At 48.1% G+C, this 23,935-nt stretch overlaps 1 protein-coding gene across 2 annotated transcripts in view; it reads right to left on the bottom strand.

Annotated features, from left to right (window-relative positions):
* Window positions 1-4,888: 4,888 nt before the first annotated feature.
* LOC145358191 (noelin-like) overlaps window positions 4,889-23,935 on the bottom strand; it is a 48,181-nt gene continuing 29,134 nt past the window's right edge. For both annotated transcript variants that reach the window (XM_080211970.1, XM_080211969.1), the window contains exons 4-6: window positions 18,767-18,986; window positions 17,565-17,671; window positions 4,889-7,941 (exon numbers count right to left, since the gene is read on the bottom strand). In XM_080211970.1, coding sequence (XP_080068096.1) covers window positions 7,267-7,941; window positions 17,565-17,671; window positions 18,767-18,986 — 1,002 coding nt within the window. In that variant the 3' untranslated portion in view covers window positions 4,889-7,266. The remainder of the gene's footprint in view (window positions 7,942-17,564; window positions 17,672-18,766; window positions 18,987-23,935) is intronic.

Raw genomic sequence — 23,935 nt, 5'->3', positions numbered from 1 at the left:
ACCCCCTGAGAAGCGTCCAGTGAAACTCTGGAAACTGTATGATGGTGTGGGTAAGTGAGTGGATTATCATTCAAAACCAACTGCTTGACTGGATACACTCCGTGCTTCCCTTATGGAGAATGTATGTGACTCCAGACCCAAACTGACGTGATGGACATTTGGTTTTTAAAGTGTGCTAATGAGACTCTCAGTTGTGTCAAATTAACAGAGTCGATCCCTCCTTCGGAGAGCAATTAGCGATGTGTGAGGAATGCCAACCATTGGCAGCAACACACACCTCCAGAATAAATTAATAGAAAAATAACGAAAGGTTGTTGAAGGCAGTGGATCAGTGGGGGATGCCCAAAGGAAGAGGATAGGATACAGCTGCGATATTCCGTGTGTTTTTGGCTGTACTCTGAGAGGAGGGATATACAGGCAGTGAACAAGATCTAGATTCAGCATATTGAAGCTATGTAACAGGGAGCCTCGTGCTGCATAGCGACAGGACGGACAGTCCCACAGACAATACATCAGGGCAAAGCTTTGCTGCCCCAGTACAGGACGTTGATGGATAACCAGACAAGGGCAGCACAGTGGTTCGCACTGCTGTCTCACATCGCCAGGGGCTCGGGTTCAGTTCCGGCCTTGGGTGACTGTGCAGATTCCACACGGACATTCTCCCTGTGTCTGCGTGGGTTTCCTCCGGGTGCTCCAGTTTCCTCCCATAGTCCAAAATTTCTGATTACGTCGATTGGCCATGCTAAATTGCCTCTTTGAGTCGGGAAGTAAAAACGTGGGGTTACAGGGATAGGGACTGGGTGGGGTTGTTGTCAGTATAGGCACAATGGGCTGAATGGCCTCCTTCTGCACTGTTGGGATTCTAGGAATGAGCAGGGGTGATCCCAGACACCGTGGGGCCCAAACACGGGAGACAATCTGCATCCAAAAGATGGAATGGAGTTTCACTACCCCAGACGTACCTCGTGGTTCCCACGTGAGTAACTGGGTGTCCAGGCAATTCACTTCACTCCCTGTGACAACGCAAACTGCTTCCTGAGTGGAACGGCTGCAGCAGCAACTGACTCCTGCCAATATTGGAATTATAGCGCAGACAAGCACAGCAGAGAGAGTGCGGATCACACACTACACCAGCAAATCACTGCAAATCTGCAATGATGCGATTGTTTTTACCAAAATGGATAAAGATGTGGAGAAAAGGCAGGTGGACAGAGTAAAGATCAGGATCAAATAAAATCTGCTGGAGAGTGTTATCGAGAGAATCCCACACCGCCACTCTTCCCTTCTGCAGCTGGCTCAACGTCAAATTTCTCTTGAATAAAATTGCTCGGAAACACCTCGGGACATTTTACTGTGTTGAAGATGCAATATAAATTCAGGTTGTTGTTACACTGCATCGCACGGGGAAATTTTATCAATTTATCACGTATCAATTTCCGCATTGCAGCAAATAAAGGTCAGTTTCACACGGCGTCTGTTAGCGGCACTAACTCTGCCAGCTCACTGTCAGGAAGGCGCAGGCTGGAAGGAAATTGCTGACACTTAGGTCAAAGTGTGGACCGTCACGGTCAACTGAAACAACCTGAAACAAACAAAAGACAAAGTGTGCAGACGGGAACTCAAAACCTCCCCAGTTGCAAACCCTGCTGCCTATGATTCACTCCAATTTATGTTAAACTCCCAATAGTGCTGATAAACTGAGGCTTAAAGAAGAATCAAAGCTCCCTCTACACTGTCCCCATCAAACACTCCCAGGACAGGTACAGCACGGGGTTAGATACAGAGTAAAGCTCCCTCTACACTGTCCCCCATCAAACACTCCCAGGACAGGTACAGCACGGGGTAAGATACAGAGTAAAGCTCCCTCTACACTGTCCCCCCATCAAACACTCCCAGGACAGGTACAGTGCGGGGTTAGATACAGAGTAAAGCTCCCTCTGCACTGTCCCCATCAAACACTCCCAGGACAGGTACAGCACGGGGTTAGATACAGAGTAAAGCTCCCTCTACACTGTCCCCCATCAAACACTCCCAGGACAGGTACAGCATGGGGTTAGATACAGAGTAAAGCTCCCTCTACACTGTCCCCCCATCAAACACTCCCAGGACAGGTTCAGAATGGGGTTAGATACAGAGTAAAGCTCCCTCTACACTGTCCCCCCATCAAACACTCCCAGGACAGGTACAGCACGGGGTTAGATACAGAGTAAAGCTCCCTCTACACTGTCCCCATCAAACACTCCCAGGACAGGTACAGCACGGGGTTAGATACAGAGTAAAGCTCCCTCTACACTGTCCCCCCATCAAACACTCCCAGGACAGGTACAGTGCGGGGTTAGATACAGATTAAAGCTCCCTCTACACTGTCCCCATCAAACACGCCCAGGACAGGTACAGCACGGGGTTAGATACAGAGTAAAGCTCCCTCTACACTGTCCCCCATGAAACACGCCCAGGACAGGTACAGCACGGGATTAGATACAGAGTAAAGCTCCCTCTACACTGACCCCATCAAACACTCCCAGGACAGGTACAGCACGGGATTAGATACAGAGTAAAGCTCCCTCTACACTGTCCCCATCAAACACTCCCAGGACAGATACAGCACGGGGTTAGATACAGAAAATCAGGTTTTCCTCGATTGACGTTAGGATTTAGAGCAGTGATGATGCTTCAACAGAGAAATAAGGAGAAAGCATTTCCAGTGGGAGGACGGTGGGTAACCAGAGGGATGCAGATTGAAGAGAATCGGGAAAAGAATCATATAACATGGGGAGGCTCTTTTGTTCAGCAAGTTGCTGTAATCTGGAAGGGGCTGCCTGAACCTAACATTGTTACAGATTCACCCAGGATTTTCTAAAGGGGAACTGATTAAATACTTGATAAAGCTGAAAGAAGAGACGGTTTTGTCAAAGCTTTATGTCTTGCACTCATCAGGTCAGATCACAAGAAAACCCACGTCAGAGGAAACAGTAACTTCCCCTGTGTGAGGAGAGTGCTGATCGGTTGGAAGTGGTCTCTGACTGGTGAAGGCGTTACCATGGAGAATGCACCAGTTGATGGTCACTGACAGTTAACCATCAAGCACTGTCTAAATTTAAACCAGGCAGCTTGATTGATTGGTTAAGACAATGTTCTGAGAATGAACCAGTGAACTGTTGTCACTTATTTTGTTTAACTGAAATAGGCACAATGTGTGTGCGTGTTATTTCTGTCTGTAAGTAGGGCAGCACGACCCAGGTTCAATTCCCAGCTTGGTTCACTGTCTGTGCGGAGTTTGCACATTCTCCCCATGTCTGTATGGGTTTCCTCCAGGTGCTCTGGTTTACACCCACAGTCGGAAAGATGTGCTGGTTAGGGTGCATTGGCTGTGCTAAATTCTCCCTCAGTGTATCTGAACAGGCGTCAGAGTGTGGCGACTAGGGGATTTTCACAGTAACTTCATTGCAGTGTTAATGTAAAGTGATTTGTGACACCGATTAATAAACTTTAAGAAAAACTAGCTTCCAGCATCGGCAAATGCACCTCATTGCAAGCCTGATAACCTTACATATAATTATTCTCAATCAATAATTCCTTTAGTTAGTTACTTGACATGGCAATGTGTGTCAAATTATTACAGTCATAAAGTGTGTTACACCTAATGAGGTACTTTTTAAGCATAGTCATCATTGTAATTTAGTAAATGTGGCAGCAATTTTGCCCACAGCAGACTCCCACAAACAGTTAGGTGCTAATGACCAGATAATGCTTCCCTGATGTAAATTGGTTTCAGTGTAATTCCTAGCACACTGAGGATTATTTAACAATTGTTGTCCAATCACAGAATCAGATCTAGTGTTGAATGCTGTGCTTGGCTGGTTAGGTATGGTCTGTACCTTGCTCATTGTGAACAGTGGTTGGGACATGATCCACCAGTCACTGGGATGGATGGCCGACATACCTAGCATCACCCTGGCACTGAAATTCATAAACCATGTTACTGTAACAGTAATGTAACACCTCTACAACTCAGAGCCCAATTGCCAACTAATCAGTACTCTTCCTGCATTCATTCCTGGGACAGGGTGTCGCTGACTGGCCAGCGTTTATTGCCCATCGTTAGTTGCCCTCGAGAAGGTGGTGGTGAGCTGCCTTCTCGAATCGCTCACTCCATGTGCTGTGGGTTGACCCACAACGCCATTAGAAAGGGAATTTCAGGATTTTGACCCAGCCACTGCAAAGGAACGGCTGATAGATTTCCAAGTCAGGATGGTGAGTGGCTTGGAGGGGAACTTGCGGGAGGTGGTGATCCCATGTATCTGCTGCCTTTGTTCCGCCAGGTGTAAGTGGTCATGGGTTTGAAAAGTGCTGTCTAAGGATCTTTGGTGGATTGCTGCAGTGCATCTTGTCAATAGTACACACTGCTGCTACTGAGTGTCCGTGCACACACAGTAAATTGTTGTTCCATTTACGCCTGGCATTCTTTCAAATTGTCCTGAGTGCAAAATGAAAGGCTTTGACATAAAAGTTTCTTTTTCTCAGAGATATTCAAGTCCCGTACTGCAGAATGGTGACCTGAAGCAGTGATAGTTACGGGACTATTGTGAAAGACCAGAGAAATGGGCCAGTGGTGTAACAGCCTCTTTCTGTACACCAAGGTTCTAAGTGGAGATATTTGGTGACAATGTTTTTCTTGTGTATTCCAAAGATTCTGGTAACACGGAAGAAAAATGCTGGAAGCTTTGGAAATCTGAAATGAAAGCACAATGCTGGAAATATTCTGCAGGTCAGGCAGTGTCTGTGGCGAGAGATGTAGAGTTTACATTTCACAAGCTGCTCAAGATGATTGCAGAATAAGAAATGTCTCAAGTTAAAGCCTCGGATCAAATGCACAAAGACCGAAAGATTCACATTGCTGTTCACCTTGGACTCCTTTTAATGATAAAATAGAAAGGGGCAAGTACAGAGGTCGAATTTAACAGTCGTACTGTTTCCCTGTAACAACAGTCAGTAGCAGCACATGCCAACCTCTCCATTCACTGCCATGGTGAAGAACAAGAGATAAAACTTTAATATACACACTGATGCACGCGCATGCACGCACGCGCGCACACACAGACTGATGTACTTACAAACCTCCACCCACAGGTGTGCGCACACATTGGCGCGCACACAAACCCCCACACACATACAGACACACACCAACACATGCACGCTCACACACACACACTCACAAACCCACACGTACACACTGACCAACAGACTGACACACAGACATACAACACTCACAATAGACACACACAACAGACTCATACTCACTCAGACTGATAAAGACACACACACACATTCATGAAGACCAACTGACTCTCATTCACACTATTATAGACTCACTGCCAGACAGATGCAGTCACAGAGACACACGCACACCCCCACACACATGCGCACCAAATGCCCATAAGCACAGTGACATATACAGGCACCCAATTAACACACACCAACAGACATGCACAGGCCTTTTCCTGTACACATATATAAACTGGCACATGGTGGCAGACAGATACATAGACACCAACTCGCACACACATGGAGATGGCTACCCCTCCCAAACACACACAGTCCCACATACTGACACACACACAGTCCCACATACTGACACAGTCCCGCATAATGACACACACCCAGTCCCACATACTGACAACACACACGGTCCCACACATAGTTCCACATATTGACACACACATGGTCCTGCATAATGACACACACATGGTCCCACATACCGGCGCACACACGGTCCCACATACCGGCGCACACATGGTCCCACATACTGGCGCACACACGGTCCCACATACTGGCGCACACATGGTCCCACATACTGGCGCACACACAGTCCCACATACTGGCGCACACACGGTCCCACATACTGGTGCACACATGATCCCACACACTAACACACACATGGTCCCATATACTGGCACACACGCAGTCCCACATACTAACACACGCAGTGCCACATACTGGCACACATAGATACAGTAACAAAGACAAACACACAGGTATACACAAAGACAGAATCAGATATACAGATGTGCACACACAGACAATAACACATGTGCAGATATACTCTCACTTTCACTCACATAAATCCACAGCTTTGCAAAAGAATTAAATAATATTCTAACATTTGGTCATCCATTAATGTGATAATGTGCTATGGGTGGAGATGGGCTGGATATGAAATATTTAAACTCTATAAACAGACCTGGGTTGAACTGAGGACAGAATCTTAAAGTACCAGGTGCTTGGTTGGGGAGAATATTCTAGTTAATATGATGTACCTCACACTGGAATATTGAACACAGATGATAAATGGGTCGTTACGTGTCACTGACAAGCTGTGACACACTATTCACCACACAACAGACTTGATGAAGAAATTGTTTTTCAAATAATTGTATCTCTTCAGATTAAACAGCAAATTCCTTCCATAATAGATGAGGCAGCTCAGTAATTCTGTAGCAGGTTAAATGCAGGAGATAGTGAGGTGAAATTCAGTCAGTCCAACAGTTGTATCTCCAAATAATCCATCCATTTGTGTGGCCGTCAACAGTAATTGACATGCAACACAGTCTCTCGGAGAAGCGGGGGCGTTTCAAAGGAGGGGGATGGAGGGAATTAATCCCCCTCCCCACTCCCCCCGGACACATCTCACAGGACTGTTGAGGATCAAGTGATGATGAAGATGCCTTGGATCCATCGGTGGGGACAGTTGCCACGGTTACTCACCGCCTGCTCCTGCTGTACTTCTCCCCAGGCTCCCTGGGAATAACCAGAATCTCACTTTCCTTAATATTGGCTGCAACACAGGGAGGGAAGAGGCAGGTGGAGGGAGGAAGGATTCAGGAGAGGAGGCAAAAGGGAGCAGAGGAGAGGGTGAGGAGGATTGGGTGGAAGGGTCCGATGGGGGGAGGGGGAAGGGCGGAGGTGGAGAGGAGAGGGATAAGGGGAAGGAAGGGATGGAGACAGAGGACACGGTGGGGGAGGGAGTGGAGGGGCTTTTCCATTGATTGATTCCAATTGTCATCCCACTGAGTTGGGAAACACGGATGGACGTTGCTTTTTGGGAAAATCCCTCCACGGAGAGGGCAATAGCCTGGAAAGTAAGCTAAGACTGTCAACGAATCTATGTGTCCTTTCTACAGAATATATATATATACCTGTACAGGTCTTACAGATTTATATATCTTTACACTGTATCATTGTGGAAATGAAGGAGTTTGTGTGGTTTTATAATTCATCTGATTTAATGATGTGGAACAGCGTGACATTATACAGAACCTGGTGACCGTTATTCCAGGTGTAGAGGGCTCGATCCTTGGGGTTGTAATCCAGCATGGAGATGTGGGAGTATTGGTTATGGAACTGGATGTCAGTGTACTCGTAGGTGGAAGTGTTGGTGTTGTACGAATAGTAAACTTTGGCACCGCCCAGGTGGGAGTTGGTCATGTACAGAGTGCCGCAAATCATGAAGGCCTCACCAGCACTGCGTTTTGGATAACCAGTGTTCCAGCTCCGTAACACCTCCAGGGTCCCCAGGTCTAGCTTGCTGATGACGATGTTGCCCGCATTCTGATTGGTGGCATAGACCGCCCATAGCCCCCCCTCATCCACCATCAGGTCGATGTCGGAATGGCCTCCCCAGGAGTAAGGATACATGTTGTTATATCCTGCGTAGTCCAGGCTGCGCTGAGTGAGCAGGCGTTCAGTCGGGATGTGGAATTTGATGATAATGTGGCTCTGGTACTTGTTGAAGTATAGGGTCTGGTTATAGACGACCTGGCCTGTCCCAGACCAGGGGTGAGGCAGGCGGTGCACTGTGAAATTATCGGTACTCATGAAATCCTGGAGGGACTTATAAACACGCACAAAGCGGTTGTTATGGTAACCATCCATGTAATAAACCTGAAGGAAAATCAAACAAGACAGCATCAAGATGGATTTGTCAGATAAATGTACGCACTGGAATGAACATCATAGCAGATCAGATGTGACTGAAACCTGGGCCCAACTTTACTCTGTCTACTCAAACTCCCGTCAGTTTCTGCCTCAGTATCGAGGCAGCTCAGAGCAAAATGAGATCCTGTGTGACTGGGACAAAGGGATACATTCCCTCCTAATCCTGTCTGCAGCTTGTGACACATTGGCCACATCCTCCTCCTCCAACACCGCTCCACTGTTGTCCAGCTGGCTGAGACTGCTCTGCCCTGGCTCCATTCCTATCTATCTAATCGCTGCCAATGGCTTCTCTTCCTGCTCCTGCACTGTTGCCTCCCTCAAGGATCTGTCCTTGGACCCTTCCTGTTCCTCATCTACATGCTGCCCCTTGGTTATATCATAGAAACATAGACGATGGGAGCAGGAGGCCATTCGGCCCTTCAAGCCTGCTCTGCCATTCATTACGATCATGGCTGATCATGCAACTCAACAGCCTAATCCTGCTTTTTTTCCCATAATCTTTGATCCCATTCAGTCTGAGTGCTATATCCAGCCGCCTCTTGAATACATCCATTGTTTTGGCATCAACTACTTCCTGTGGGAATGAATTCCACAGGATCACCACTCTCTGGGTGAAGAAATGTCTCCTCATCTCCATCCTAAATGGTCTACCCTGAATCCTCAGACTGTGACCCCTGGTTCTGGACTCCCCCCACCATCGGGAACATCCTCCCTGCATCTACCCTGTCTAAGCCTGTTAGGATTTTATAAGTCTCTGAGATTCCCCCCCTCAACCATCTGAACTTCACAGCACAGGCGGCATGGTAGCACAGTGGTTAGCACTGCTGCTTCACAGATCCAGGGTCCTGGGTTCGATTCCCTCCTCGGGTCACTGTCTGTGTGGATTTGCACATTCTCCTCGTGTCTGCGTGGGTTTCCCCCGGGTGCTCTGGTTTCGTCCCACAGTCCAAAGACGTGTGGGTTAGGTTGACTGGCCGTGCTAAAATTGCCTCTTAGTGTCCTAAGATGCTTAGGTTAGAGGGATTAGTGGGTAAAATACGTAGGGATATGGGGGTTATTGCCTGGGTGGGATTGTGGTCGGTGCAGACTCGATGGGCCGAAGGGCCCCTTTCTGCACTGTAGGGTTGTATGATTCTATGAAAACAACCCAAACCCAGTCAATCTCTCCTCATACATCAGTCCCACCATCCCCGGAATCAGCCTGGTAAACCTTCACTGCTCTCCCTCGAGGGCAAGAACATCCTTCCTCAGAAAAGGTGATCAAAACTGTACACAATACTCTCGGTGTGGCCTCACCAAGACCCTGTATAATTGCAACAACAACCCTGCTCCTGTACTCGAAACCTCTCACAATGAAGGCCAACATACCATTTACCTTCTTTACCGCCTGCTGCCCCTGCATGCTTACCTTCAGTGACTGGTGCACAAGGACACCCAGGTCCCTCTGCACACTCCCCTCTCCCAATTTACACCCATTCAGGTGGGAATCTGCCTTCATTTTGCTTCCAAAGTGAATAACCTCACATTTATCCAAATTATTCTGCATCTGCCATTGATTTACCCACTCACCCAACCTGTCCAGATCATTCTGAAGGATCTCTGCATCCTCCTCACAGTTCATCCTCCCACCCAACTTATCATCTGCAAACTTTGAGATGTTACATTTTGTTCCCTCATCCAAATTAAATTTGAAAAGCACCCATTAATTCCTACTCCTTGTTTCTTTGCTGCCAACCAGTTTTCTATCCATCTCAATACACTTCCTCTGATCACATGTGCTTTAATCTTGCACGATAATCTCTTGTACAGGACTTCAAACACTTTCTAAAAGTCCAAATATGCCACATTCACTGCCTCCCCCTTGTCAACTCTACTAGTTACATCTTCAAAGAATTCCAACAGATTTATCAAGCATGATTTCCCCTTCATAAATCCGTGCTGGCTCTCTCTGTTCCTGCCACTGCTTTTAAATGCTCCGCTATAAAGTCTTTGGTAATGGATTTGAGAATTTCCCCATTGCCGATGTTAAGCTAACTGGTCTATAATTCCCTGTTTTCTCTCTATCTCTCTTTTTGAATATTGGAGTGAGATTCACTCCCCTCCAATCTGCAGGGACTGTTCCAGAGTCTGTAGAATCCTGGAAGGTGACCACCAATGCATCCACTATTTCTCGAGCCACTTCCTTCAGTACTCTGGGATATAGATTATCCGGCCCTGGGGATTTATCCGCCTTCAATCCCATCAATTTTCCCAGAACCATTTCTCCACTAATATTGATCTCCCTCAGTTCTTCCCTCTCATTAAATCCTGCATTCTCCAACATTCCTGGTATCTGATTTTGATTCTCTTTTGTGAAGACAGAACGAAAGTATGTATTCAGTTACTTGGCCATTTCTTTCTCCCCTATTAGACATTCCCCTGTTTGTCTGTAGGGGACCTACATTTGTCTTTATTGGAACCTCTTTCTCTTCACGTATCTATAGAAACTCAGTGTCAGTCTTTATATTCCCTGCAAGCTTCCTTTTGTACTGTATTTCCCCCTTTTTAATCAATCCCTTGGTCCTTCTTTGCTGAATTCTAAACTGCTCCCAATCCTCAGACCGATTATTTTTCTTGGCCAATCTGTATGCTTCTTCCTTAGATCGGACACTCTCTCTAATTTCCTTTGTAAGCCATGGATTGGCCGTCTTCCCCAGTTTCCTTTTGTGTCAGACAGGAATAAACAGTTGCTGCAGTTCCCCCATGTCTTTCTTGAACGTTTGCCATTGTCTATCCACTGTCAAATCTGTTGATGGCCTGTTCTCTGGTTGGTTCCTCCACATATTCATATATATCATCTGAAGACACAGGGTTAGTTTCCCGCATGCACCGACAACACCCAACTCTACCCCTCCTTCCTCCATCTTCCCCCCCCAACCCCCCTTCCTTCGCCCCCCCACCATCCATCCCCCCCCACAATTCACTGTTGTGAAATTATCCGGCTGCTTATCTGATACGTGCTATTAGAGGAGCAGAAATTTCCATCAATTCAATATTGGGAAGAGTGAATCATTGCCTTGAGTCTTTATTCCAAGTTGCTGTTCCTTATCCTCTGACTCCATCCCTTCCCCTGATCCTGAAACAGCCAATTCATAACCTTGCTGTCAGTTTTCACCCCGAGGTGTATTTCTGACGATTTCACCGCCTGTTTCCACTTTCATTCCATTCTTTGTCTCAACTCCTCTGCTGCTGAAACCCTGACTCAGCCTTTTCTCCTTCCATGTTAGACTGTTCCAATGTACTTTACGATTCAAAACACTTTCCTGCTCTCCTACATTCGATCATCAAACCATAAAAATGATACATCACTGATGGGCCATTCGGCCCATCTTATCTATGCAAGTCCCAGGACACCTAGGTGCCCTTGCTGACACTACCTCCCTGCATCCGACCCACACCCTGCAATTAAGATGCGAATCCAGGCGCTTTTTAAAAGAGTTTAGGGTCTCTGTCTCCACCACCAACTCAGGCGGCAAATTCCAGACACGAACCACCCTCTGTCTATCTTGAACCTATGACCCTTGGTTTCTGAATTTCTCTACCAAGGGGAACAGACTCCTCCTGTCTACTCTCTCCCTGCCCCCTCACAATTCTGTAGACCTCGATCATGTCACCCCTCAGCCTTCTCTGTTCTAAGGAAAATAATCTCAATCTCTCCAACCTCTCCTCATAGCTACAATTTCCCAACCCTGGCAATATTCTTGTAAACCTCTACACTCTCTCCAGAGTAATTATGTCTTTCCTATAATGCGGTGACCAGAACCGCACACAATACTCCAGTTGCGGCCTCACCAGTATTTTATACAGTTTCATCTTAACAGCCTTACTTTTATATTCTAAACTTGGTGTACAAACGCACAGGTCCTTTAGGGATATGTGTAATTGTACACCAACATCGCTCACTTCATCCACTCTTCTCAGTGTATTCCTGTTAATTGTGAGTTTTCTCTTACTGTTTGATCCCTGTGAACACGTTATCTCACATTTAACAGAGCTGAACGCGATCTCTCACTGTCCTGCTCACTCCACCAATCCACTTTAATCGTTCTGGAGCTTGCAGTTATCCACAGAATCGAACTGGTGACCAAATCAGTGATAAATCTTTATGGACCAGGCAAGAAAGAGGGAGAGTTTTATCAATCACTGCTCCAAAATCACTGGGTCTACTCAAACTCGCTGCCCTCACGCCAGGTCACATCTTAAATTCTTCACAAACTGGATCACAAAATGCTACTTTTTGAATTAAATCTTGCGAGTCTGTTCTTGAGTCGCTCCCACCATCTCCCTCAGAACTCTGACCCACAGCCTGTGCACTCACTCACTGAGTTCACGCATTAGACTCTACCCCGCACCACCCCCTGCACCCCCCCCCCCCCCCCCCCCAACCAACCACCCACTCAGAGCTCTGGTCTGGCCTGAGGTGAGGCAGTGAGCTATCTTCCCTATCACTCAGTGCCTTTAGCATGCTGGACACATTAAGATCTGAATCCCTCTTCGTCAGATCATCGCTCAATGCCTCTGCTCTCACACTCATTCCGCTGCTCTCTTTATCCTGTTTGAAGCCAGGATATTCTCCTCGCACTGCGACACAGTAAATGATGCTGCATCAATGATTTATAAAAGTTATCTGAGTATGTCTCTACAATACTGACCCTGACAGCTGACCTCTAATCTCACCCTCAACTCAGCGTTGATGCAATAGTTTCAACTTAATGTAAGCGCCCTCAGTGTGGGGGGGATTGCTGGTTGGAGAGGTGGGGGGAGGGGAGTCGGGGGAGAGGAGCCGGTGGTTGGGGGGGGGGTTGCGGTGGAGCCGAGAAGGGGTGTGAGAGTCAAGCAGAGGTGGGGGGCGTCGAGCAGGAGTGGGGGGAGTGAAGGTGCGGGCAGAGAGGGGATGGTGGGTCTGAGAGAAGGTGGGGCAGGGGGGGTGGTTGGGGTGGGTCAGGTGGGGTCCACTGTTGGAGAGGGGCAGGGGGGATGTGGAGTGGCCCATGGGGTTAGTGCTGGGACATTCTGCTATTTCCATGGAGTCTGAGCTTGAAAACTTTGGCCATAGTAACGGGAACAGGGAGACCGGGGATTCAGCTCAAATTTTGCAGCAGAATTAAAGTCATTGCCACACGGGAAATCAATTTCAGAATCGACTGAGTTTGGAAATACAAGAGACAGAAATGGCCAGCAAAGGGGATAGATTGAGGAGGTATACAAGCTTTGATATATAAAACATTGGCTAGGCTGCATTTGGAGTATTATGTGCAGTTTTGATCACTGCACTACCAGAAGGATAGTGGAAGCTTTGGAGAGATTGCAAAGAAGGTTCACCAGGATGTTGCCTGGTCTCGAGGGTGTTGGTTATGAGGAGAGGTTGAATAAACTAGGATTGTTTTCACTGGAAAGACGGAGGCTGAGGGGAGACCTGATAGAGGGTCTACAGAACGATGAGAGGCACAGACAGGGTGGATAGTCAAAGGCTTTTCCCCAGGGTGGAAGTGCCAATTACACGGGGGGGGCACAGGTTCAAGGTGAGGGGGGAAAGTTTAAGGGAGATGTGCAGGGGGAGTTTTTCACACAGGGAGTGGTGGGTGCCTGGAACGCGCTGCCAGAGGAGGCGATGGAAGCAGGAACATTAACAACATTTAAGAGGCATCTGGATGGGTACAGGAATAGGGAGGGAACAGAGGGATACGGACTGAGTAAGGACAGGAGGGTTTTTTTAAGTTCGTGCCTCATGATCGGTGTAGGCTTGGAGGGCCGAAGGGCCTGTTCCTGTGCTGTACTTTTCTTTGTTTTTTTTGTTCGAGATGAAGGAATGTGGAGTGGACACGGTGGAAGTCCTCTCAGGATGGATACTGGAGTAGAAAGCAGGCAGAACTTCTGCTGAGGCCAGGAAGGCTGCACTTGTGGAGTCGGGAAGGGGCACATTAAAGAAAAACAGGCTTCATTGATATAGCACCTTTTGCCACTTCAGCATGTCCCTAATTTTATAACCAACATGTTAACACTGCTGTAATGTTGATAACCTGCACAGCAAGATCCCACAAACAGCAAGATGCTAATGACCAGCATTCTGCTTTCAGGTGTTGGATAAAGATCGAGTGGAGTGCTGGGGGGGGGATCTCCCCTGCCCCGTGAAATAGAGCCATGGGATTTTGACATCCATTCTGTCAGAGAGAAACTGTGTTTTACACCTCATTACCCTCTCTGCCCTCCTCCTCTACCCCCACCCAAACCCCACCATAAAGTATTGGTGGAGGCAAGGCTTTTCCTCCTCATTTTTAAGTCTGTTTGTAGCTAATGGGCAATTTTAACAAACCTCGATAGCCACAGAAGGGTGCGGCCCGAGGGACAGCGGATTAGCTCTTGGCCAAAGTGTGAATCCGAATCCTGGAACTTGTTTTTACTTTAAACAGTGTTTGTTAGCATTGCTAGAGAGGGAGAACTGACTTTTTTGTAAGAATGCTGTGGATTGTTTGATTCGGAAAGGGGTGAATTGATTCACACAGTTGAGATCCTAGAATCCTACAGGGCAGAAAGAGGCCATTCAGCCCATCACCAACCACAATCCCACCCAGGCTCTATCCCCATAACCCACTACATTTACCCTAGCCAGTCCCCAGCTAGGTCTCAGCTGTTCTGCTGGAATTGTCACCACTGTCAAAATGTGGGCAGAGTTTTCACAGCAGGTGGATGGCCTGAAGGCTCTTCCATGAAACAGGCATTCTTAATAAAAAGATTTCTCTTTCAGTTTTGTAATTCTGAAGAATCATTCAGGCAAGGAAAACCTCAAAAGGAACAAAGTTGAGGAGTGATTTCTAGTCTGAGAGTTATTAGTGTTTGAAATTCTCTCCCCAGGCATTAGTGGAAGTGGTGGGCCACTGAATAACATAGAAACATAGAGGATAGGAGCAGGAGGCCGCTCGGCCCTTCCAGCCTGCTCCACCATTCATCACCATCATGGCTGATCATCCAACTCAATAGTCTAATCCTGTTTTCTCCCCATAACCTTTGATCCCATTCGCTCCATGTGCTATATCCAGCCGCTTCTTGAATATATTCAATGTTTTGGCATCAACTACTTCCTGTGGGAATGAATTCCACAGGATCACCACTCTCTGGGTGAAGAAATGTCTCCTCATCTCCATCCTAAATGGTCTACCCTGAATCCTCAGACTGTGACCCCTGGTTCTGGACTCCCCCCACCATCGGGAACATCCTCCCTGCATCTACCCTGTCTAGACCTGTTAGAATTTTATAAATCTCTATGAGATCCCCCCTCATTCGTCTGAACTCCAGTGAAAACAATCCTAACCTGGTCAATCTCTCCTCATACATCAGTCCCACCATCCCCGGAATCAGCCTGGTAAACCTTCACTGCACTCCCTCGAGAGCAAGAACATCCTTCCTCAGAAAAGGAGACCAAAACTGTACACAATACTCTAGGTGTGGCCTCACCAAGGCCCCTGTATAATTGCAGCAACATCCCTGCTCCTGTACTCGAAACCTCTCGCAATGAAGGGCAACATACCATTTACCTTCTTTACCGCCTGCTGCCCCTGCATGCTTACCTTCAGTGACTGGTGCACAAGGACACCCAGGTCCCTCTGATGCTGATAATCTCAGCCTCCATTTTGTGCATTGTTTTTGCTGCTTGTTTCACTCGTTTCTTTTTCCTTCTCTTTGCACTCCGACATTTCCAGCCATTCGCACCTCATCTCTTTTTAGCCATTACCATTGAACCTCTTGTTATTTAACCTCGCCATCTCTCCACCTAATCACAACCAAACCCTTTTCCCCTCAGTTCTAACACAAGGTCATCAAGCTGAAACATCAACTCTCTCTCTTCCCACAGATGCTGCCTGACTTGCTGAGTATTTCCAGAACTTTCTGTTTTCATTATTGGAAGGGCTGGGATTGTTCTCCTCAGAGCAGAGAAGGTTCAGTAGGAGATTTGAATTGAGGTGTTGGAAATGAGGAAGGGTTTGGGTGGAGTAAATCAGGAGGAACTGGTTCCCTCGGCAGGAGGGTACATATCCAGAGGAGAAAGTTTTAAGGAAATTAGCAAAAGGAATAAGAACCAGAAGGGTGATCAGGAGAAAGTTTTTACTTAGCAATTTGTGACCTGGAAGGCGCTGCCTGAAAAGGGGGGTGGAAGCAGATTCAACAGGAACTTTGGGAAAGGAATTAGATAAAAAGTTGGGGACTAATTGGATATCTCTTGCAAAGAGCTGGCACATGCTCAATGGGCTGAATAGCCTCCTTCTGTGAGTACATTGTGTGTGTGTTCTGGTCCTATCGCCAAGTAGGAACATCTCTGTCCAGCCCATCAAAGTTATAAATTTTAAAGGCTTCTATCGAGTCACCCCATTGCCTTCCTGAAGATGTGGAGATGCCGGCGATGGCGATGGGGTGGGCACAATAAAAATTCTCACAGCACCAGGTCACCTGTTGGACTTTAAGCTGGTGTTGAGAGATTTCTTACTGTGCCCACCCCAGCCTGTTCCATCTCTCCTGACAGAATGGGAGATGTTTTACCTCCTTAATCACACCTCCTCCAGTTCCTTTCTGTAATATGAAGACTGAAGTTGTTGATCCAAGCTGGGTCTAACCAAGTCCCTTCATTGCAATCCTGTCGCTCAGAATTCACATCCGTTTTCCTCTCTGTTCTCACTTGATAAATACTGTTTGTCATTTCTCCACTGGGACTGCACTCTAACCTGTCCATTCTCTGTACAAGGACAGCCTGTCTGATTGGTACAGATGGTTGTGATATTGACAATGTTCCTGTCTATATCCAGAATCCGCCAAGCCATTCTCGCGACAACATTAGGATAACAGGTTAATAAATCTCCTTTATTTCGGGACTTCATTCTGTGCACTCTAGGTTTTACACATATACATAATGCAATACAGGGGCATTAATACCAGCCCCAGAGGACAGCACAGACAGTACCAGACGCCAGTCTGAGAAAGATGCCTTCCCCACTGTCCTTCTCACAGCTCCTATTCCAATCCTCTATTCACACAAACAAGGCCAATTTTTGTAAGGTAGCACAGCTGTTAGCACTGCTGCCTCACCGTGCCAGGGTTCCGGGATCAATTCCCAGCTTGGGTCACTGTCTGTGTGGAGTCTGCACATTCTCCCTGTATCTGTGTGGGTTTCCTCTGAGTGCTCCGGTTTCATCCCACAGTCTGAAAGACGTGCTGGTTAGGGTGCATTGGCCGTGCTAAATTCTCCCTCAGTGTAACCCAAACAGGCGCTAGAGTGTGGCAACTGGGGGATTTTTGCAGTAACTTCATTGCAGTGTTAATGTAAGTCTACTTGTGACACTAATAAATAAACTTAAACTTTAATACTTATCCTACATAGGATTATTTCTGTTTCCATGCGCTCTGTTTTCCAATCTCATTTCTGTTCTCCACCTCTGCACCAATCCCCCCCCCCCCACCGCCCCCCCCCCTCCCCCAGCCCTCCAGTCAATTTAAGTCCCACTGGTTGAGTTTGCGGTGATTTGGTGACCGCTGTCACGTACCTTGGTGTCACCCTCTGGTGAAGCCGGATCGGTCATCCAGGCACCAAACCGTGAGCCGGATGTCTTGACGGTGAGTGGGTTGCTGATTCCTGTCAGTTTTCCGCAGGCTGTAATTGATGGAGAGAGTGTGACTGGACTGGGTGGCAGTGTGTGCTGGAGTCAGTCTGTCAGTGCCCTCCCTCCCTCCCCACAGGATAGTGGCCCTGGGCTGGCAGGGTAGAGGGGGTGCTGAGATGTGTCCCCAGGGGGTGGGGGCAGAGCTCTTGGCTTACGATGGTGAGGTTTAAGTTGAAATTTTGTGTTTGTGCCTTTGTTTAACTCTGACTGTGGAACCCATTAGAAACTTAACTCACTGCAGCTGCTCCACTCAGGGGCCAATTCCCTCGCTGGGATCTGCAGTCTGGCACGAGGCTCCAACTGGGGACTATCTACCTTCAGTGTGTCTGCTTGCCTGGCAGAGGGAGGGGGGAATGCTGCCAGACTCCTCTCCCTTTCGAATATTGGATATCCTAGTTGGAAAGACATGGCCTCCCGTGCAATGGTCTGACAGTGATGCACACCATAGCTGACTGTATGTTCCCCCTATCACCATGGTGATTTACCCCAGCTTGTTTGGAGTTAAAAGGATCCTGTTCCCCACTCAGGGCCTGCTGGATAAATGTCACATTGTGCCTGCGAGAGGGAACAGAAAGATCCCAAATTTCATCCCTGGTCAGTATGGAGCTCACTCATCTCAGCCTGTGCTAGATGTTTTGGGGAGATGTCACTTCACCATTGAAGGGGACGAGAAAGAAACCTGTTTGTGCCCCTTGCACCTGATCACTACCCAGCCTGCAACTCCGCTGATAGAAAGGCTCAATTGGGTGGGGAGGGGTTTGTTCGTAAGCTCAGTCACCTACCAACAACGAACCACTTTGTCCCCACCCAGGGGAGGAGGGACACTGAAACCTCAGTCACTCAGGCAAGTAGGGAGAAAGCTGTGTTTCCCGTCAGGCAGGGAGGGCTGGGGAAATGGGGAATTTCGGGCTTGTCTTTCCACTGTCCCCACCTGTGTGTGTGGGGGGGGGGACGGGGAACAACCAGAGACCCTCAGGACCCCACTGTTGCCGCCTCCGATCCGCGATTCAGCACCCCCCCTCGGCAGCCGAGGGGAGTAGCCAATTCCGCGTAAGCTGTTTAAGACGCGCGGTTTTGGGGCCTACCTAATTTTTGCATGCAGGCCCGAAGCCTGTCCTCAAGACTGGAGACTCTGCGCAGCAGCTCTTCGTAGCCGTATGCTCCGATCTCGTCCTGAAGCTCGGCCAGAACAGCTGTCAGGTTCGCCGCTTCCGCTTTAAACTGCAACACCAACTTGGCGTCAGCTTTATATTGCTCCAGCACGGGGATTAAAGGCAACAGTTCATCCATTCGCGATTTTAGGGCCTGCAACGGGTAAAATAATCTCTATTCAGTCGCAAGTGTGGAAAAATAAAAACCCCAACAGCTCCCCGCGACCCCCTGTCTAAAACTATCAGAAAAATCATTCCCACTTTCTTCACAAGCTCAAGAGGCCTCAAACTCTTTAACAACCAAAGAAGACCTGTACTCACTGCTGTAGGAAACTCAACGACCAGTTTGTGCACAGCAAGCTCCCACAAACAGCAACAAGATAATGACCTGATAATCTTTTTTTTCAAACGAGGGCACCAGGGAAATCTCGCCTGTTTGCCTTTCAACGAGTGACTCTGGGATCTTGTGTGTCCTCCAGAGAGTGAGGGACAACGAGGCTTCAGTTTAACTAAACATCTGAAAGACGGCACCTCCAACAGTGCAGGGCTCCCTCAGTATTGCTCTAAAATGTCAGGCTGGATTACATGCTCCAATCTGTGTGTGTATCTGCGTGTGTGCAACAGGCGGGTCCCTGGATTGAGTCTCCCTAGGGTATGGGTTCCACAGGAACTGGTTGCTACTCCCTGGCATTCTTGTCTGAAGGAGAGCAGAGTGAACACTACACCAAAATAATTTGGGAAAAAAAGCCTTTATTTTTTTTATTTTTTAGAATGCGATTGGATTAACATGCGTTCAATCACTTTAACAAAAGGACATTCAGTAGAGATGCATCAACAATTGTCTGATATATTTATATATAAATTTAAAGTTTGTTTAAAACTATAGATGGTTAAACGATTTAACATGCAGGCGAATCACAGCAAAGATTAACAAGTCAGCTCAACAGGTATTAAAGAAAGCCTTAAAATTTTCAGGTGTTTTTTTTTGAGTTTTTCTGAAACTATATAATAGTGCAAGGTCAGGAGGCCAAGTCCACCTTACAAAGACCTGGACTTGTATCTTCGTTCAATCAATGCCGCTTTTCAAAAAAACTTTCTTAAACTTAGCCCTGCAAACAAACAAAGATGAAAGCGATGCTATTGAGGTGTTCCTGCAATTTCCCCGCTCCCGAATCCCAGAGACACAAGAACACAGGGTATAGAGTGACCCAGACTGACATACACACACACCTGCTCACAGACACAGTGACAAACACACAGACACACACACACATACATGCAGGGGATTTTGACAGTAACTTCATTGCAGTGTGAATGTAAGCCTACTTGTGAATAATAAATAAACTTTAGTTTACAGGCCACCAGCATCATTATTTCTCCACTCTCAAGTATTCCTCAGGTCCTGAGAGTAACCGTACACTCCACAATATTGCCAAAGAGAATTATTTCCAAATTTGTCACAGCTTACAAGTTATGAAACAAAATACCTTCAAACTAGCAGCAGCCCTGAAGACACTGACTCTCACTGGGGTACGGGTCCCACACACACTGACTCTCACTGGGGTACGGGTCCCACACACACTGACTCTCACTGGGGTACGGGTCCCACACACACTGACTCTCACTGGGGTACGGGTCCCACACACACTGACTCTCACTGGGGTACGGCTCCCACACACACTGACTCTCACTGGGGTACGGGTCCCACACACACTGACTCTCACTGGGGGACGGGCCCCACGCACACTGACTCTCACTGGGGGACGGGCCCCACGCACACTGACTCTCACTGGGGGACGGGTCCCACGCACACTGACTCTCACTGGGGGACGGGCCCCACGCACACTGACTCTCACTGGGGGACGGGCCCCACGCACACTGACTCTCACTGGGGGACGGGCCCCACGCACACTGACTCTCACTGGGGGACGGGTCCCACGCACACTGACTCTCACTGGGGGACGGGCCCCACGCACACTGACTCTCACTGGGGGACGGGCCCCACGCACACTGACTCTCACTGGGGGACGGGTCCCACGCACACTGACTCTCACTGGGGGACGGGTCCCACGCACACTGACTCTCACTGGGGGACGGGTCCCACGCACACTGACTCTCACTGGGGGACGGGTCCCACACACACTGACTCTCACTGGGGGACGGGCCCCACGCACACTGACTCTCACTGGGGGACGGGCCCCACGCACACTGACTCTCACTGGGGGACGGGTCCCACACACACTGACTCTCACTGGGGGACGGGCCCCACGCACACTGACTCTCACTGGGGGACGGGCCCCACGCACACTGACTCTCACTGGGGTACGGGTCCCACACACACTGACTCTCACTGGGGGACGGGTCCCACACACACTGACTCTCACTGGGGGACGGGTCCCACACACACTGACTCTCACTGGGGGACGGGTCCCACGCACACTGACTCTCACTGGGGGACGGGTCCCACGCACACTGACTCTCACTGGGGGACGGGTCCCACGCACACTGACTCTCACTGGGGGACGGGTCCCACGCACACTGACTCTCACTGGGGGACGGGTCCCACGCACACTGACTCTCACTGGGGGACGGGTCCCACGCACACTGACTCTCACTGGGGGACGGGTCCCACGCACACTGACTCTCACTGGGGGACGGGTCCCACGCACACTGACTCTCACTGGGGGACGGGTCCCACGCACACTGACTCTCACTGGGGGACGGGTCCCACACACACTGACTCTCACTGGGGGACGGGTCCCACACACACTGACTCTCACTGGGGTACGGGTCTCACACACACTGACTCTCACTGGGGTACGGGTCCCACACACACTGACTCTCACTGGGGTACGGGTCCCACACACACTGACTCTCACTGGGGTACGGGTCCCACACACACTGACTCTCACTGGGGGACGGGCCCCACGCACACTGACTCTCACTGGGGGACGGGTCCCACGCACACTGACTCTCACTGGGGGACGGGTCCCACGCACACTGACTCTCACTGGGGGACGGGTCCCACGCACACTGACTCTCACTGGGGGACGGGTCCCATGCACACTGACTCTCACTGGGGATGTATCTGCAAAACTTGGACATTTAATTCAAATCAGAAATCATAAAAAGGGCTGGTGGCAAATTGAACTGAACAGAACGGTGGAGGTAAGATCTTGTGGATCAGAGCGAGGCAGGCAGCATTTAATAGAGTTACTGCTCAATCAGGGTCAGCTGTAGCCAACCATTTGAATGGATTTGTGTTGAGTTTTTCGAACAAATGATGAGTGAGAATTCAGGGTAGGAAAAGTTCTCTGTCCGGGTGTTTATTTTCAGGGAAATTTGGCCTGGATGTTATCCTCGATCTGTCAACGTTCCCATTGGGATAACAGCAGAATCCTCAAAACTGATTATCTCAATATCAAAGCCGTGTGTGTTCCATCATCAATCTGTTTGGGTGAATATTATCTAATGGAGAAAGACTGCAGAAAGCTGCAGCTCAGAGGGACTTGGGGTCCTCGTGCATAAATCACACAAAGCTAACATGCAAGTTCAGCAGGTAACAGGGAGGCAAATGGAATGTTGGCCTTTATTTCAAAGAGAAAGGAGTATAAAAATCAGGAAATCTTGCTAAAACTATGCAAAGCACGAGTTAGACCCCACCTGGAATACTGTGAACGGTCTTGGACCCCTTATCCAAGGAATGATATCTTGTCTTTGAAGGCACTCCAGAGAAGGTTCACTAGGTTGATCCTGGGTATGGAGGGATTTTCTTATGAGGAGAGGTTGAGTGGTTTGGGCCTGTGCTCATTGGAGTTTAGAAGAACGAGAGGCGACCTTATTAAGAGATATCAGATTATCCGGGGACTTGACTGGGGCGATGTTGAGAGATTGGTCCCCCTTGTGGGACAGTCCAGAACCAGAGGGCATAATCTCAGAGTAAGGGAGACACTCACTGAAGACAGATGAGGAGGAACAACTTCTCTCTGCGAGCCGCAGAGGCTGGATTGTTAAGTACGATCAAGGCTGAGATAGACAAAATTTTTAATCAGTGAGGGAATCGAGGGTTATGAGGATAAGATGGGAAAGTGGAGTTGAGGGTTATTATGTCAAATCAGTAATGATCTCATTGAATGGTGAAGCAAACTCGATGGGCTGAATGGCCTACTCTGCTCCTGTGCCTTATGGCCTTATAGAAATAGGCCATTTGGCCCAAATGGCCCATGCTAGTATTTACACTCCAGAACCTCCTCCCACCTTTCATCACCCCTTCCAGCTGATGCTAACACCGGCTCCCTCCACATTCGCACCACTCTCTGGGTAAAGACATCTCTCCTGAATTACAGACTGGATTCATTACTGACTGAATTTTATCGATGGTTCCAAGTTCCTGTCCCCTCAATATGTGGAGACATCTTTAAATCTAGGTCACTCCTCAACCTTCTCTTTTTTTAGAGAAAAGAATCCCAGCCTGTTCAGTCTTTCTTAACAATTGTAACCTCTCAATTTGGCTATGATCCTTGTCAATCAGTTTTAGATCTTTTCTAGTGCCTCTATATAGTGTATAATATCGAGACCAGGCCTGTGCTCCAAGTGTAGTCTAACAAAGGCACTGCAGAAGTTTAATATAACTTCTCTGCTTTTCAATTCCATCGCTCTGGAAATGAATCCAAGTGTTTGTTTTCTATGACCTTATAAACCCGTGTGACTATTTTTACTGATGGTGTATCCGTTCCCCCCAGATTCCTCTGTCCCTTTACCCCATTTAGAATCAGCATTTCTGAGGGATATGTCACCTCCTTATTTTTCACTTCTTGGCCTTTTGGCAAAAACCAAGTCCAAGATCAGGCGCAATTTCTGTTCTCGTAAGCTTGTATTCTGTATGTCTCTTTTGTAGGGGCCATGATTTGGATTCATTTTGCAGTTGAATTGGTTTTTGGAGCAAGCAAGGAGATAGATTAAGGGCTTGCTCTGTCCACACTGCACGGTGGCTTTGTAACTTTGAGATAGGAATAAAATTTCTTTTAAAATTTCCTGTCAAAATGTATCATCTCACACTTACCGATAATGATGTTATTTGTCACTGATATGTCTATTCTGTAA

This window comes from Carcharhinus amblyrhynchos, chromosome 25 (genome assembly GCF_965287045.1).
Source record: "Carcharhinus amblyrhynchos chromosome 25, sCarAmb.v2.hapA, whole genome shotgun sequence".
In the NCBI taxonomy this organism is placed as follows: Eukaryota; Metazoa; Chordata; class Chondrichthyes; order Carcharhiniformes; family Carcharhinidae; genus Carcharhinus; species Carcharhinus amblyrhynchos.
The sequence above is the reverse complement of the archived record's forward strand: the minus strand, read 5'-3'. Positions and strand labels throughout refer to the sequence as shown.